The following is a 12,726-nucleotide window of genomic DNA, read 5'->3' as shown; positions in this document are numbered from 1 at the left end:
TTGATTTGTCTTCGGACATGATTTTTGGTACAATATGATGTGAGATTATTGTACGTGATTTTAACATTGAGATTGTTAAAATGTTGATTTGTCTTCGGACATGATTTTTAGTACAATATGATGTGAGATTATTGTACGTGTTTGGCAAGTCGGAACCTAGCCTTTGGCCGGGCGAAAGTTACGATACAGTTAGAGCTCTAGTCTGTCCGCCATAGTACTACATGGGAGGTAACGGGTGGTTATCTGCTCATGAGTACTCAGATTGTTTTGGATGTTGGGTAGCGGGTGGTTACCCAATATCACCTTAGTACTGCATGTGAGGTAACGGGTGGTTATCTGCTCATGGGTACTCAGATTGTTTTGGATGTTGGGTAGCGGGTGGCTATCCAATATCGGCGGTGTATTACGAGAGGGGTAACAGATGTGTACCAGCGTTCTTGGTACCCGTATTATAAATGTATTTGGGTAACCAGAAGGGTTACTTAATTTCTCATGAGAGCTTCTTTTCATATTTCTTTGGGACAACCAGATGGGCCGTCCATTGACTCATGAGTGCATTTATATTTGTTTGATTTGTGGATTTTCGTATATACATTAATATGCGAGTTTTATTTTCATTTTACTCATACGAGCTGTAAAGCTTACCGGGTTTGTGTTTACAATCCCGGTGCACCAATTCGATGGTGTAGTGGATAACTCCGCAGGTGTGGATTAGCGGGAATTGACGGACCGCTCAGAGGACTTGAAGTTATTTATCTCCAGCTTGCATGAGGATTTGGTGTGACTATCTTGTGAGGATTATACATTTCCAATTGTTATAATGTTGAATTATAAGTTTGGGTTGTAATAATTGGTTTTTCTGAGTTGTATTGAGAACTCAGTGATGATCCGCTGTGCACGTTAAGGGTTTAGGTGTTCTAACGACTTTGCAATTTTTAGTTTTTAGGCTCAAAATTTTGGGGTCGTTACACCACAACCCGTACTACTAACCAATTCTGTTGCATGTACCTTTCAGAATATAAATACTTGCAACAAAAAAATGGAAGAATTGGAAAAATGTCTTCACTTCCTCTCTTAAATTAAGTGAAGCATTGGTAGTGACCTCGTTAAAATCTTGTGCAGATAAAAAAACCTATGAGAAAACTCCAAACCAAGGAAAGGGTACCGCTCGAATCAACCAAGGAACCGTATCCATGAATCCAAAATCAATAAATCACTTGCAACGCTATCTAAATTTCCGCTCAATCACTGGTGAAGAAATCAAAACTGACCGAGGAAGACTTTCTTGGTTTTCTTAGTTTGGTACCAAATGTTATCTACCAAAGGCGCTAAAGCCTAGTTACTTGGTTCGTACTTGCATACAGACTGATACAGCTAATTAATTACTCATCTAGCTCAGTTTTACATCCTTTTCTACTAAAACGAAGAAAGCCACAATTATTGATGCCGTTGGTTGGAATGGATTATAGTCAGTGAATCACCAAGTGCACTTATACGTACCAACATTATACATGAATGGATACCATCAAATTTTTTTTAATTCATTACAAAAAAAAATTTGACTACAGAAATAACTCATAAGGGCACGTATCACTTAATATTGCAATTACATTTCGGTGCATTAGAAGAATTTGCGTTCGAATAATCCCAAGATAAACTTATTTTCATGCTCTTCATCTATCGTTTTATACGTAAAATATAATTCAACCACATCCAGGGGTGGATCCAAGGTAGTGACTAAGTTTTTTGGGTTTAAAAAAAACTCAGTATGTATCATTATTTTTATGGTATTTGTATTTGTTCTTAGCCAAATTCATCCCGATTCTACCCATTATGCGCATCTGATCTTTGTTATTTAATTCCATATTTCACACTTTTTTCTTTCAGTTTTTTGTTCTAATACCATTATGTTTTATGTTGATTTTAAAATTATAAGTATGAGTTATTAAAATTCAATTTAATCAATTTAAAAATAAAAAATTATTACGTTTTCTAAAGTCTTTGATTTTCATAATATTTTTCTATTTGCATTCACGCCCATTTTATTTTTAAAAATTCATTAGCATTTACAGTTTACATGGTTGTAGCGGTAAAAAAAATGTTGTCATTCGGCCAAACTTGAAGCACACCCCATGCCCAAATCCTGAATCCGCCGTTGGCTACATCAGTGTCCAGCATGAAGATGTTCTTGGATTCCACAGCGCAGGTAGCAAAAACTTCATACCATTCAATCCATGAGCATTGAACGCCCCGCCGGATTTCCCGTCCAACGCCACCTTGCCGGGATTCCCTGGGAACGCCCCTCTTGCAAATATACCATTACAAACAGTGCTAGCCTCCAGCGGCCAGGTTTTGGGTCCTGGTTTGGAAAATCCGGTATTGAATGGATTGGTGACAGCAGCAGCCAAACCGGCAGCAAAGTTGACTAGAATGGCATCGACCATGGGGTTGCCGTTTGGTGGTTTGAGGGTGATGCCTGGAGGGCCGTAGTTGGACTTTACGAAGGGCCAGGCACAAGCACCGGGACACTCGACTTCGGGGTTTCCGACGATGAGATAAGGCTGGTTATCAATAACTCCATGATCATAGCATTTTCCCCTGCAAAGGGCTGAGACAGCACATTGCTTATCGGTAAAGATGACGACAAGATTTGAAGGAGGCTTCCCGGCGGTGGCCGTCTTGACCATCGACTTTATGAAGTCTTTGGTGATCACTTTTCCAAGGGAGTAACTATTATCAGTTATTTGACTCACCACTTTGACTGCGATTTTGGGGGCAGTATGATCCGGGGAAGCAGTGGATTGGTAGCTCTCGATCATATCCCACCAGGATGTTACCCTAGGCTTGGGGGTGCCACCACCATGATTCAGCGACTTGATGAAAGACCTAATCACACGCTTTTGTGTGCGTCCAACTGCACCATAGAAGAAGATTGAAAGGTCGAGTTTGCCCGTCAGGAGTAGCCCTCCATTGTAACTGAATGTCGGCGGCGGTCTAAAGTGACCGGAAACGAGGGGTGGGCTAGCAATTAACCAGAGTAAGCTGAGAACCAGAGAAAGCTGATCAAGATGAACCCTTGATCGTAATAAGACCATTTTCTTTCTTCCTTCGTTGCTTGGATGCGTCTTGTATATATAAGTCGCCCCTGCTCTGAGCACGCACCGACACCACAGGATATATAGCTAGCTAGCTATCTGCCTAACTTAGAATCCGGTTACGATAGGCGAAAGACTCGGAATCTAATTTAGATTTTAGTTAAGTAATTGTACGATATAGAACTAGCAAGCTAGCTGTATCATTTTGTTCTCTTTAGCTTTTTTCTTTTGCTATATAATAAATGGAAGGTACTGAATTTAGATTACGAATATAGTCTCTTTGGTCAAATTAATTTGTGGTTCAAAGCAATTTAGTGAATATTTATCGAGAAATACTGTAGCTGTGAAAATGACGATGTATTTATACGTGTTTGTGTGTTATTATTAATTAGAGAAATAGAGATTGACATGATGATTCATGATCGAAGATAAAGAATCGTCGTATGGTAGTTATTAATTATAGATTGTAGTCCATCGATCTAACATGTATGCATAGTGCGGTTAGCCACGTACTTAGGTACCCACTGGACAAACCATCTGTATGTTACTTGATAATGCAGGCAGTAAACTAGTAATTGCGTTCTTGAATCAAAGTCATCAAACTTAATGGACACCATGCTCAAGTGAGTCAAGTCCGTCTCCTTCTCTGAGATATGTCAGAGCTCACTAGTCAGTCTATATATATGTGCTTCCACTAATTAAGAAATAAATTAGCCACAGCAAGCTAAATTGATAAAGGCCAGTACGTACATGCAGCGGTACGTCAACATGCAGATCATTATAAGACATCGATGGATAATATATGTAATTATTACGTACCGACGTACGTATGAGTCCATGCTTCATGGTACGTAGTTTGTACATGACCGGTTAAGAAGGAATCAAGATAAGGTGTAGTTAATTTAGTCTTCAATATTTAGTTAACTGGTTTTACTCTAACCGAAAAAGGGAGCTAAGGAAACTAGGGCCAAAGAGGACGGATGAGTTTTCTTATCAATGAAATGTGAAGGAAAGATACACATACATGATACATTTCATCCTCTCAAAAGTTAGGATTATTGATTGATTGATGTTGGTGACCGAATCCAATCAATTAAAAGATACATGTACGACCACGATAATTATATAAGGGATTGATCAGCATTAAACATTTTTTTATCCATGGAGGAGATTTCTGAACAAATATTAGTATATTTCATTCTCTGAAAATAGGAATTAATCAAGGAACAAAAATGAAAAGTTAATTTATGAGTGACGATTACTGTTGTGACTCAAGCTGTACTTAGTTAACACAAGCTAGTATGGAGCGAGATCGATTGATTGATGATCCAATTCAATCGAGGATCCACAGAGATGAGATGAATAAATGATATTACATAGGGGTCCAGCATGACAACGCCTTTGGATCCCACACGCCTGGAAGCACGAACTTGTGACCATTTTCTCCAATGGCATTGTAGCCACAACCGGTCGGGTCACTGGTCAATGTTCCGAAGATATGCGCGCAGGCATTGCCAGCCTCAATCGGCCAGGTTTTGGGTCCTTTTTTGCTAAATCCGTCGTTGAACGGATTAGTGAGTACTGAAGATAAGCCGGCGGCGAAGTTGACGATGGTAGCATCAACGCCCAACTCGCCGTTTGGTGGTTTGACGACAGCGCCTGAAGGACCGTACTTGGCCTTTGCAAAGGGCAAGCCACAAACACCGGGGCACTCCACTTCAGGGTTTCCGATGATGAGCCAGGGCGTCTTGCCATCAAACGATCCATGGTCGTAGCATTTGCCCCTGCACAGCTCCGCAACTGCCACATCTTTGTGGGCCAAGATGACAACGACGGTGTTTGGCTTGCCGGAGTCGGCCTTTTGCACGAGCATCTTGATGAAATCTTTGGTTAGAACTTTGCCCAAGGAGGCCTTGTCATCGCTCTGCTGAGTGCCCACTTTGAGTTGGATGCCTCTGGAGCCCCGATTGGCCACACACTGGTAGCTCTCCACAATGCCCCACCAGTTGCACAGGGCGGAGCCCTTGACTCCGAACGAGTTGAGGAAACTCCTGATCAGGTCCTTGTGTTGGCTTAGCCACTGGCCGTAAAATATGATGGAAAGGTTGACCTCCCCGGTCATCAGAGGGCCTCCCTTGTACGCGATGCCATCACCGTTGCCTTTATTGGCTGGACCTGTAGGGTGTGGAACTACTCTAGGCATTTCAATGTGGGTGGCGTGAATAGTCACTGGTACCTTTCCAACAGGCTTGCTCGGTGGTCTATAAGGTGCCGCTGGTTTCTTTCCGACAGGCTTGCTCGGTGGTCTATAAGGTGCCGCTGGTTTCTTTCCGACAGGCTTGCTCGGTGGTTTATAAGGTGCCGCTGGTTTCTTTCCCCCATGTCCTGCTGGTTTACCAGCTGGTTTTTTGTGCCCTGGTTTATAAGGTGCGGCTGGTTTCTTGCCACCGCCTCCTCCTTTCTTGCCACCACCTCCTCCTTTCTTGCCTCCACCTCCTTTCTTGTTGCCACCGCCATGGGCCGATACCAAGTGAGGCGTAATGATGAGAAGGATTAGGAAGAGAGCCTGAGTTGCTAGTGCAACACGACGAACCATGTTTCTCTTTATCAATCTATGAAATTTACAGGTATTGATATGATACACGGTATATATAAAGTTGTCGGATTCCTTGATGCATCCGTAGGACATATAAATATCCGCGAGTTCTCCATGTCCATGATTTTCGTGCTCGATTTTCATGCACCATCGTTCACCACCCACATATCAAGGCCTACTAATCCTATTTTGGGAATACCAGTTTACATTCACAATGTCAATCCATCAGAAAGACAACTGTACTTGGGTATGAATGAAGAGAAATGGTCAAATATTAGTCGCGGTCCTGCTCATGCATAGCAATTAAGAAGAATGATTCGAGTTAGACCTCCAAACTTTTTGGATTATTAAATAAATCTTCTTAAAATTACATGAAATAACAAAAGCAAAACTCAACATCTCAGGTTTTTGTTGCATGTCAATTACTTGTAGCCGCTCCTAAAACCAATAAACAGAAATATGAAACACGAGAAGAGACGGAGTGCGTTGACGGAATTTGGCATATGATTGATCACAAGTGCCACAATATCAAATTATTAGTTGATGTGTGTTACTTGAGGTCTAGGCATTAGGATACATCGGCCACCTTCCTAGTTCCTAGGAAATAGTGGGATACCAAAGACCAAATTTGAGGTCGGCATCCGGCAACATTAAGGAATCACTGCAATGGAATTTTCACGCAGACACAAGTTCTCTTCTGTTTTCTTAGTATGGAAACAGTAACTAAACGAACAAACAGAGGTGCTATCTTTATATATTGAGAGCGGCGCTGTTAACAGCAATTATTACGTTCAAACGTTAATCCATGGCAAGGGTATCACTAGAATGCTAACATCAAATAATGAGGTACACGGAAGGAGATCAAGGCAGCAAAGAGGAGATTTTCTTCAACTTACATCATCGTAACTTAGTTCTCTCTGCAGACCATCTCTCCTTCCATTCGGTTCTCTGTATGTGTATATCTCTATCTCTGCCTGCTGATAAGTACTGATTGGATCCAAACAACGAAATCCTTGCCAAATATAAACACACAAATCAAACACATTCATACCCTGTACATTCTGCTGTCAGGTTTTTCCTGCTTTGTGTTGTCGTTATAAGGCTATGGCTCTCTTTACATTTCGACCATTTCGAGACCAACTTCCTATCTTCATTCTTCCGTACTCTTCCAAACACTGACATTAAGCCATTCCTCATATGATTCAGTGTCACTGTGACAAGCTCTCTGCAACATAAAATAATTATACTTCAGTAGTCAAGTACAACTTTGATAATTTTAACAGTATTCGAAACCTGATAAAGAACATTCATCGCATTATGACGTGACCCAATCATCAGTATCTACTAGAAAAGAGTGAGACATTATTTTTTCAAGTACGTGGATCTGTAATCCATATCGTCATATATCCATCTCAAATTTGGTTCTCAGTTTCTTATGATTACACCATGCATATCTCCCTAAAGAAGTTACTACTAAAACTCTTAAAAGTTATGCTTCTTGAATGAGATGTTTATTAATAATTTATAACATCTGAGAACTACCTAACTGAAATTACATTTTTCGAAATACCTCAAAATTATGAAAATTCAGGGTGGTTTTGAGCTATCTATGCAAACTAGACTATAATAGGTTCTGAGTTACTAATTCATGACCATTGATCAAGGGAGAGTTATTTCCGCAATAAGCTTCACTTAAAGCGAAACAAATTTATCATCTTCTTCAAAGTTCAAACATATCAGAAGGGATTAAAAATAAAGGACGTTGTACTTACAATGGTGAGCAAGGAGATCGACCGCCATTTACATAGTAAACAAACAGATATGAATCATAATGCTGACCATTGATCAAGTAAAAACCTTGCAATCTTCTTACACACTTAAATGACATTTTCTTGTACAAAAGGATGGCAGGATTATTGTAGGAAATGACGTGCAGGTAAACTGCTCTGCAGGTCGGGATACTTGAGGCATATTTTATGACCTCACGAATAAGTGCAGAAGCTGCAAGTCCAAGAGAAAACTATAAGTTCCTATGCTGAAGGAAATCACAGATCTTTTAATAAAGAGAGCAAACTCTTACCTATGCCAAGATTTCTGAAAGATTCTACAACTCCTAGCGTCAGAATGTAGACTAAGGTCTGATCTGGTTTTGAGGAGTTGTAATTGAGTAAATCTCCTATCTACAGGGCCAGCATTTTTGTATCAAATTCATTGCCTGTTATTATAGAGGGGGTGGTGGTAGTTCCAAGCCCTTCTTCAAGGAACAAAAAGAGAAAAACAAAAAGATATATTACAGAGGACTCACCTCACTTTCTCTTGCAAGGACAATTCGTGCAGTTACAAACCCAATCAGTTCATCACTTTGACCATTTGGCCGACTTCGATCAACAGCTGCCCACGACACAATATCATGTCCATTTACTACATTTTGAAAAAACTCGGACTCATACCTGTGGAGAGGAGCAATATGTGTTACAAAGGATCTTAGCCATTGTTTGAAGCACTGTGTGAAAGTGTAAAATGAGATTGTGTACCTAATGGGAAATAAATCAGTATGGATTTTCTCCAAGATCTCAAGGTCAGCTGGTTGTATAGGCCTATAACAAATGACTGGACGACGGGGAGGATTTGGGTTCACCATTGGCACAGCGTGGTCAATCCCCTGCAAATATTTGATATACTTGGAGAATTCGCTCATGAACTTCTCCTTCCATTTATGCCACAGAGGCCACAGAGGCCATGCAATAGTTTCTGGCAAGTATAAAAGATAAAATGCATTCCAATAATTTACATAATTACGCAATAGCAGTTGGAAACATTATCATGACATTCACAAGTTTCGGAAACCTAATATGTCCAAGAAGCCCATGAGATTGAAAAATACAAGCATTTGCATTTCACAACAAGATATACAGAGCACAGACATCCCAATAAAGAAAGCTGCACGACTCCAACTGTCTAGTCTCTTCTCTATCTATGCCATCTAGCTTGTTATTTTGAATTTTCACATATCACTAGATTGTTTCAGAATTTAACTTTACGGTTATTAGCCTTAAAGTGATTTGTTTTAAAATATAATCCTTTGGTTAGAATATAGTTCACTAACGAAAGAACTTTCTCTGGAAACATTTCGACTCAGCTACTCATCAAAATTGGAATTCGCTTTCTAGATGTCATATGCTTCAAATCACACAATTAATATACTTATCCCAAACTCGATGCGAGAAGGACTAGTTGGGTACATTGTTTACAATATTCAAGGAGGTAACTTCAAAGACATAATTTGCCAAGATTACTTAACACTCTATTAGTCTATTAACATATAGGAAGAGAGATGATAAATTACCTTGATTGGCGCTCTCCTTGACTAAACAACCGAATGGGGCTCTTTAGAAGTGGCCTGTAGGAATCAAACGATGAATGTCATCTAAAACACAAATGAGGGTTGATCCAGAATCAGAAAAGGTTCGTATTTACTATTTATATTCAACAAAATGTACAGAAACAGTTGGAATGGAATTAAAGAAAAGAATTGAGCTGGTTGATTTGTGTAGATAAGAATAAGAGCAGGAGTAAGATAGGCTTTCCATAATCTGGGTCACTGGAGTTAAAATCTGTTCTGGTGATACATGCACCAAGTTTCCGATGAATTGAAGCAACGGGGCAGGAAAGGCAAGAACTCAAAGAGGCATGACCAGATCAACAATGAAGGGGGCGTTGAAATAGCTAGCAATGAACGTTTAGGAATAATATGATGGCAAAACAGAGAGAAAGAGAAACCCAGGAGAGATCTCGCATACCTTTACCTTAAAAGAGGGATGGAATGGAATGGATGCCAAGGATGCCTTTATCTTGTTCGTTTCAGGGAATCAATCGACGTTTTGGGTGATGGTGTTAAAATGTGGATTTTGGAATGCTTTATGCTTTTCGTGCCACTCAGTTCTCTCTCGCTTTTCGACTTGTCTCAGCTCCCATGTTACATCCGAGATGAAGACTTTGCACTCCTTTGCTTCTTTCTTTCGTTTCTGTCTTGGCTTAATAATAGTAATGATCAGACGAAAAGGAATATGGTTTTTTGGGCCAAAGACTCGTACGTTACCCGTGACCCGTCTCTTCTAGATGTTCCTCCTTGGGCTCAGACGACTCACCCAGGAACGACGTCGTTTATTTTCTCTCTCTCCGCCAGTTAACTTTATCAACAAGAAATCTAGGGGTTTCAACAATTGGGTTCGATGAAAAAGTACCAGTTAAAATCATAATGACAAAGCAACAGTTCCTCATTTTCCAATATCTTGATCATAAATTTTGATACATATGGGGGATGAATATGGTGTATGCTGTAGTTTTTCTAAGAGGGTTGTATACCCCAACTACAAACTGAAATTATTATAACGAGCATCCTATCAGTATATACAAACCAGGACGAGATGGTGAAGCTCAAAATCAAGTTCAAGTTGTACAGCAAGAGCTCTGGTAGGAAACACCACCAAGGACTTGTAGGATCAGTTATCGAGCCCATAGAAATGCATTGCTCAAGCAACAACAACTATAATGACAATCATGAGGATGACTCCAAATATCACCAGCAGCAAACAGGTCTGCATACAGAATCCTTAAACTTATTACTTCTCAATTCGGAAGAAGGCAAGCAATTAGCAATGATTTCTTAAGCAAAACCTGATTATTAGTAACACAAAGTAAAAAAAGCATACAACAATATAGATAACCAATAAGCGATTTGCTCATCCCACCAAAAAGCAATCAGAAATTCAGAATACTCCTATATTTTCTTGTCAATCATTAGTCAGTTATCCCTCAGATGAATCAATCTCACCAAACTAAGTGTACATATCTTTGCATTTCTGAAATTGAATCAGAAACTTCAAAAACAATATCACCTCCAGTTGAAAGTTGACATTGCAACTTACTCATGGAAAACGGCCTCGAGATAGACAACTGAGAGAAAAATAAAAATATTAAAACAACAAAGAAAGGCATCTATAAAAAAAAATTACCAGTGACGAATTAGATTTTTGGAGCTTGGATGCTTTCATAAGTTGGGAAGCTGCTTGTGCAGTGGCAGAATGAGAGTTTTCAACGTTGGAGCTAAAATCATCTGAAAAGAAAACATCAAGCAAAGTAAGGAACACAAACTCCTACAGACTCTTAGTATACAACAAATCATTGCTAGAGTAACAGGCACAGGGCTAACCAATTAGAGCTCCTTGATCTTGAACTAGGACAGCTAGATCTTTGAAAATCTCATTAACCTCACTGATCTGTTGCTGGATTTCTTGGATCCCTTGCTCCCTTTCCTCAATAATGGCTTCATTAAATGCAATCTCATTGTCTGATAGTAAAATTTCTTGTCTACACATAAAAGATGTATGACTCAATTGCTAATGCTGGTTGCTTTATAAAGATCTATGACTTATAGAGTTATAGTAGATAATCGGTTTGCAAGGCACGTCTAAAATACTGGGAACAAGATGCACTCTCTGTCCTCGAGATGTATACAAACATTAAGACAGCTCAACAGGACCCACCCAACAAAATATTGAGGAAATTGGATCCTTTAAGATACTGTAGGTTGGCTTCACGGTCGAGTTAAAATAATTTCGAAATATGACATGAATATCAAGAAACCAACAGCCTTTTAATTGTTAAAAAAAAACCATCCCCAACTGCAGTTTCCAGTAACTGAATGAAAATATTTGACAATGTGTGAGGGCCTCACCCCACTCACATGCTATAGCAAAAGGCTGCAACTCCAGGCAAAGAGCTGCTAACATATGTAAATAGATTTGTTCACCCACCTTTCTGATTCTAGAAGTAGTGCTTGCTGCTTGGGACTCCTACCCGAACTCATCTCTTGTTCTTGGGGAGAATAACTGCATAGTATATGATGAAAGGCATACATCAACAAATACGTAAATAAAGATGTAAGATTTGATTATCAGGAATGAAAGACAGAGAACAAGTAGGTAGGAACGAGGTAAACATATTATCATAGTTTTCACTTGGATAGTTAAGGACTAGGAACTGGCATTTGACGATTATAGAGTGAAGCTCATTATGTAAACTTAACTTGGCGTACTTCAACAGAAAATTTATGAGAATCCTATTTCGTATGAGGTGTGGTAAAATGTGGGTTACCTGGAAGGGACAAGTTGTTTAGGAACAAAAGGTGCATATGCGGTCTCCCTCTCAGCAGCAAGCCTCTGAGCCTTCTGATAATCTTTAAGAGCAGCCTGGAAATTCTTTGCAAGCTTAGCATCAGCAATCTTCTTGACAACCTGCAGTTATAAGCATGAACTTTGAAGACATCTTTATATAGAGATGCGATACATAGAATCCAAATGCTCATAACTTTGAAACGGTGTTATCTTTATATTGAGTGAGTGATAGGGTAGACTTACACTAACTTGGGCATGGTGATCGGTTTCACTAGCTTGCTTAAGTTTAGCTGAGACGTCTTTCACCAACTGCCCAATATGTGTCCTTGTCTTATGCCTGCAAGTTAAAACCATCCCCCTTAGTTCAGAAAGCAAACCAAATCACAAGGAGTTGAAAAAGAAATAAAATTGAAGACAAAACATATGGAAATAATGGAACTGAAAAAGAAAGACAGACAGGTTATCACGGAGTTGAAGGGTGTCTTTAGGGGTGCCGAGGGAATTGACGAGGCGGTAAAAGGAGGAGACGGCGGTTTGCAGTTGGAAAATTCCAGCGGCCACCAACCGCGACGGCTCCGCCTCCTCCTTGTTCTTCTCATAAAAATTAGAAGTAGAATTCGAATTCGATTTCTTCGAGTAAAGAGATTGTCTTTGATGCTGCGGAGGCAGACCAGACTCGAGATCTCGAAAACTCATGCTTTTTTTCCTTGTTGTTGGAGTTGCTGCTCCACCAAAACCAGACAGCAAAGGAATTGGATTTGATAAAGTCGTCAATTGGACAACCACAGAGAGACAGAGAGAGAACGAGAGAGAAGTTTCGTTGGTTTGGCTTTGAATTCACCTTGCTTTCCTCTCTGTC

The 12,726-nt window shown here is 39.8% G+C and overlaps 4 protein-coding genes across 7 annotated transcripts; all 4 read right to left on the bottom strand.

The window, feature by feature from the left end:
- Window positions 1-2,159: 2,159 nt before the first annotated feature.
- LOC126803875 (protein EXORDIUM-like) lies at window positions 2,160-3,095 on the bottom strand. The gene has a single exon (XM_050531593.1). The coding sequence runs from the start codon at window positions 3,093-3,095 to the stop codon at window positions 2,160-2,162; it is 936 nt and encodes a 311-aa protein (XP_050387550.1).
- A 1,372-nt stretch (window positions 3,096-4,467) lies between these two features.
- Window positions 4,468-5,691, bottom strand: LOC126803874 (protein EXORDIUM-like 1). The gene has a single exon (XM_050531592.1). The coding sequence runs from the start codon at window positions 5,689-5,691 to the stop codon at window positions 4,468-4,470; it is 1,224 nt and encodes a 407-aa protein (XP_050387549.1).
- A 776-nt stretch (window positions 5,692-6,467) lies between these two features.
- LOC126802136 (histone acetyltransferase MCC1) lies at window positions 6,468-9,727 on the bottom strand. 4 transcript variants are annotated; one of them, XM_050529693.1, is made up of 7 exons: window positions 9,492-9,727; window positions 9,038-9,091; window positions 8,226-8,353; window positions 7,997-8,141; window positions 7,772-7,871; window positions 7,464-7,692; window positions 6,468-6,916 (listed from the first exon to the last, which is right to left on the bottom strand). In XM_050529693.1, the coding sequence occupies exons 3-7, from the start codon at window positions 8,330-8,332 to the stop codon at window positions 6,727-6,729; spliced, it is 771 nt and encodes a 256-aa protein (XP_050385650.1). In that variant the 5' UTR covers window positions 8,333-8,353; window positions 9,038-9,091; window positions 9,492-9,727; the 3' UTR covers window positions 6,468-6,726. The 4 variants fall into 4 exon arrangements, with proteins under 4 accessions (XP_050385650.1, XP_050385651.1, XP_050385648.1 ...); XM_050529694.1 differs by having other exon boundaries at window positions 9,498-9,727; XM_050529691.1 differs by having other exon boundaries at window positions 8,226-8,442; window positions 9,492-9,725.
- Window positions 9,728-9,935: 208 nt separating this feature from the next.
- On the bottom strand, window positions 9,936-12,707 carry LOC126802134 (syntaxin-22). The gene is made up of 7 exons (XM_050529690.1): window positions 12,325-12,707; window positions 12,111-12,204; window positions 11,848-11,987; window positions 11,508-11,582; window positions 10,904-11,061; window positions 10,707-10,807; window positions 9,936-10,289 (listed from the first exon to the last, which is right to left on the bottom strand). The coding sequence occupies exons 1-7, from the start codon at window positions 12,561-12,563 to the stop codon at window positions 10,224-10,226; spliced, it is 873 nt and encodes a 290-aa protein (XP_050385647.1). The 5' UTR covers window positions 12,564-12,707; the 3' UTR covers window positions 9,936-10,223.
- Window positions 12,708-12,726: the final 19 nt, after the last annotated feature.

This window comes from Argentina anserina, chromosome 7 (assembly GCF_933775445.1).
Source record: "Argentina anserina chromosome 7, drPotAnse1.1, whole genome shotgun sequence".
Taxonomy (NCBI): domain Eukaryota; kingdom Viridiplantae; phylum Streptophyta; class Magnoliopsida; order Rosales; family Rosaceae; genus Argentina; species Argentina anserina.
Note: the sequence above shows the minus strand (reverse complement) of the source record. Positions and strands in the feature narration are given on the sequence as shown.

What these genes read in the sequence shown, in the direction of transcription:
- LOC126803875 (XM_050531593.1), bottom strand. Translation starts at nt 3,095, where the DNA reads ATGGTCTTATTACGATCAAGGGTTCATCTTGATCAGCTTTCTCTGGTT.
- LOC126803874 (XM_050531592.1), bottom strand. Translation starts at nt 5,691, where the DNA reads ATGGTTCGTCGTGTTGCACTAGCAACTCAGGCTCTCTTCCTAATCCTT.
- LOC126802136 (XM_050529691.1), bottom strand. Translation starts at nt 8,389, where the DNA reads ATGAGCGAATTCTCCAAGTATATCAAATATTTGCAGGGGATTGACCAC. An exon ending in ACTGATTTATTTCCCATTAG is followed by an intron (nt 8,142 to 8,225) that starts GTACACAATCTC and finishes TCCTCTCCACAG; the next exon opens with GTATGAGTCCGAGTTTTTTC. An exon ending in TTTCAGAAATCTTGGCATAG is followed by an intron (nt 7,693 to 7,771) that starts GTAAGAGTTTGC and finishes TTGGACTTGCAG; the next exon opens with CTTCTGCACTTATTCGTGAG.
- LOC126802134 (XM_050529690.1), bottom strand. Translation starts at nt 12,563, where the DNA reads ATGAGTTTTCGAGATCTCGAGTCTGGTCTGCCTCCGCAGCATCAAAGA. An exon ending in CTTCAACTCCGTGATAACCT is followed by an intron (nt 12,205 to 12,324) that starts GTCTGTCTTTCT and finishes TTTAACTTGCAG; the next exon opens with GCATAAGACAAGGACACATA. An exon ending in ATCACCATGCCCAAGTTAGT is followed by an intron (nt 11,988 to 12,110) that starts GTAAGTCTACCC and finishes TTATAACTGCAG; the next exon opens with GTTGTCAAGAAGATTGCTGA.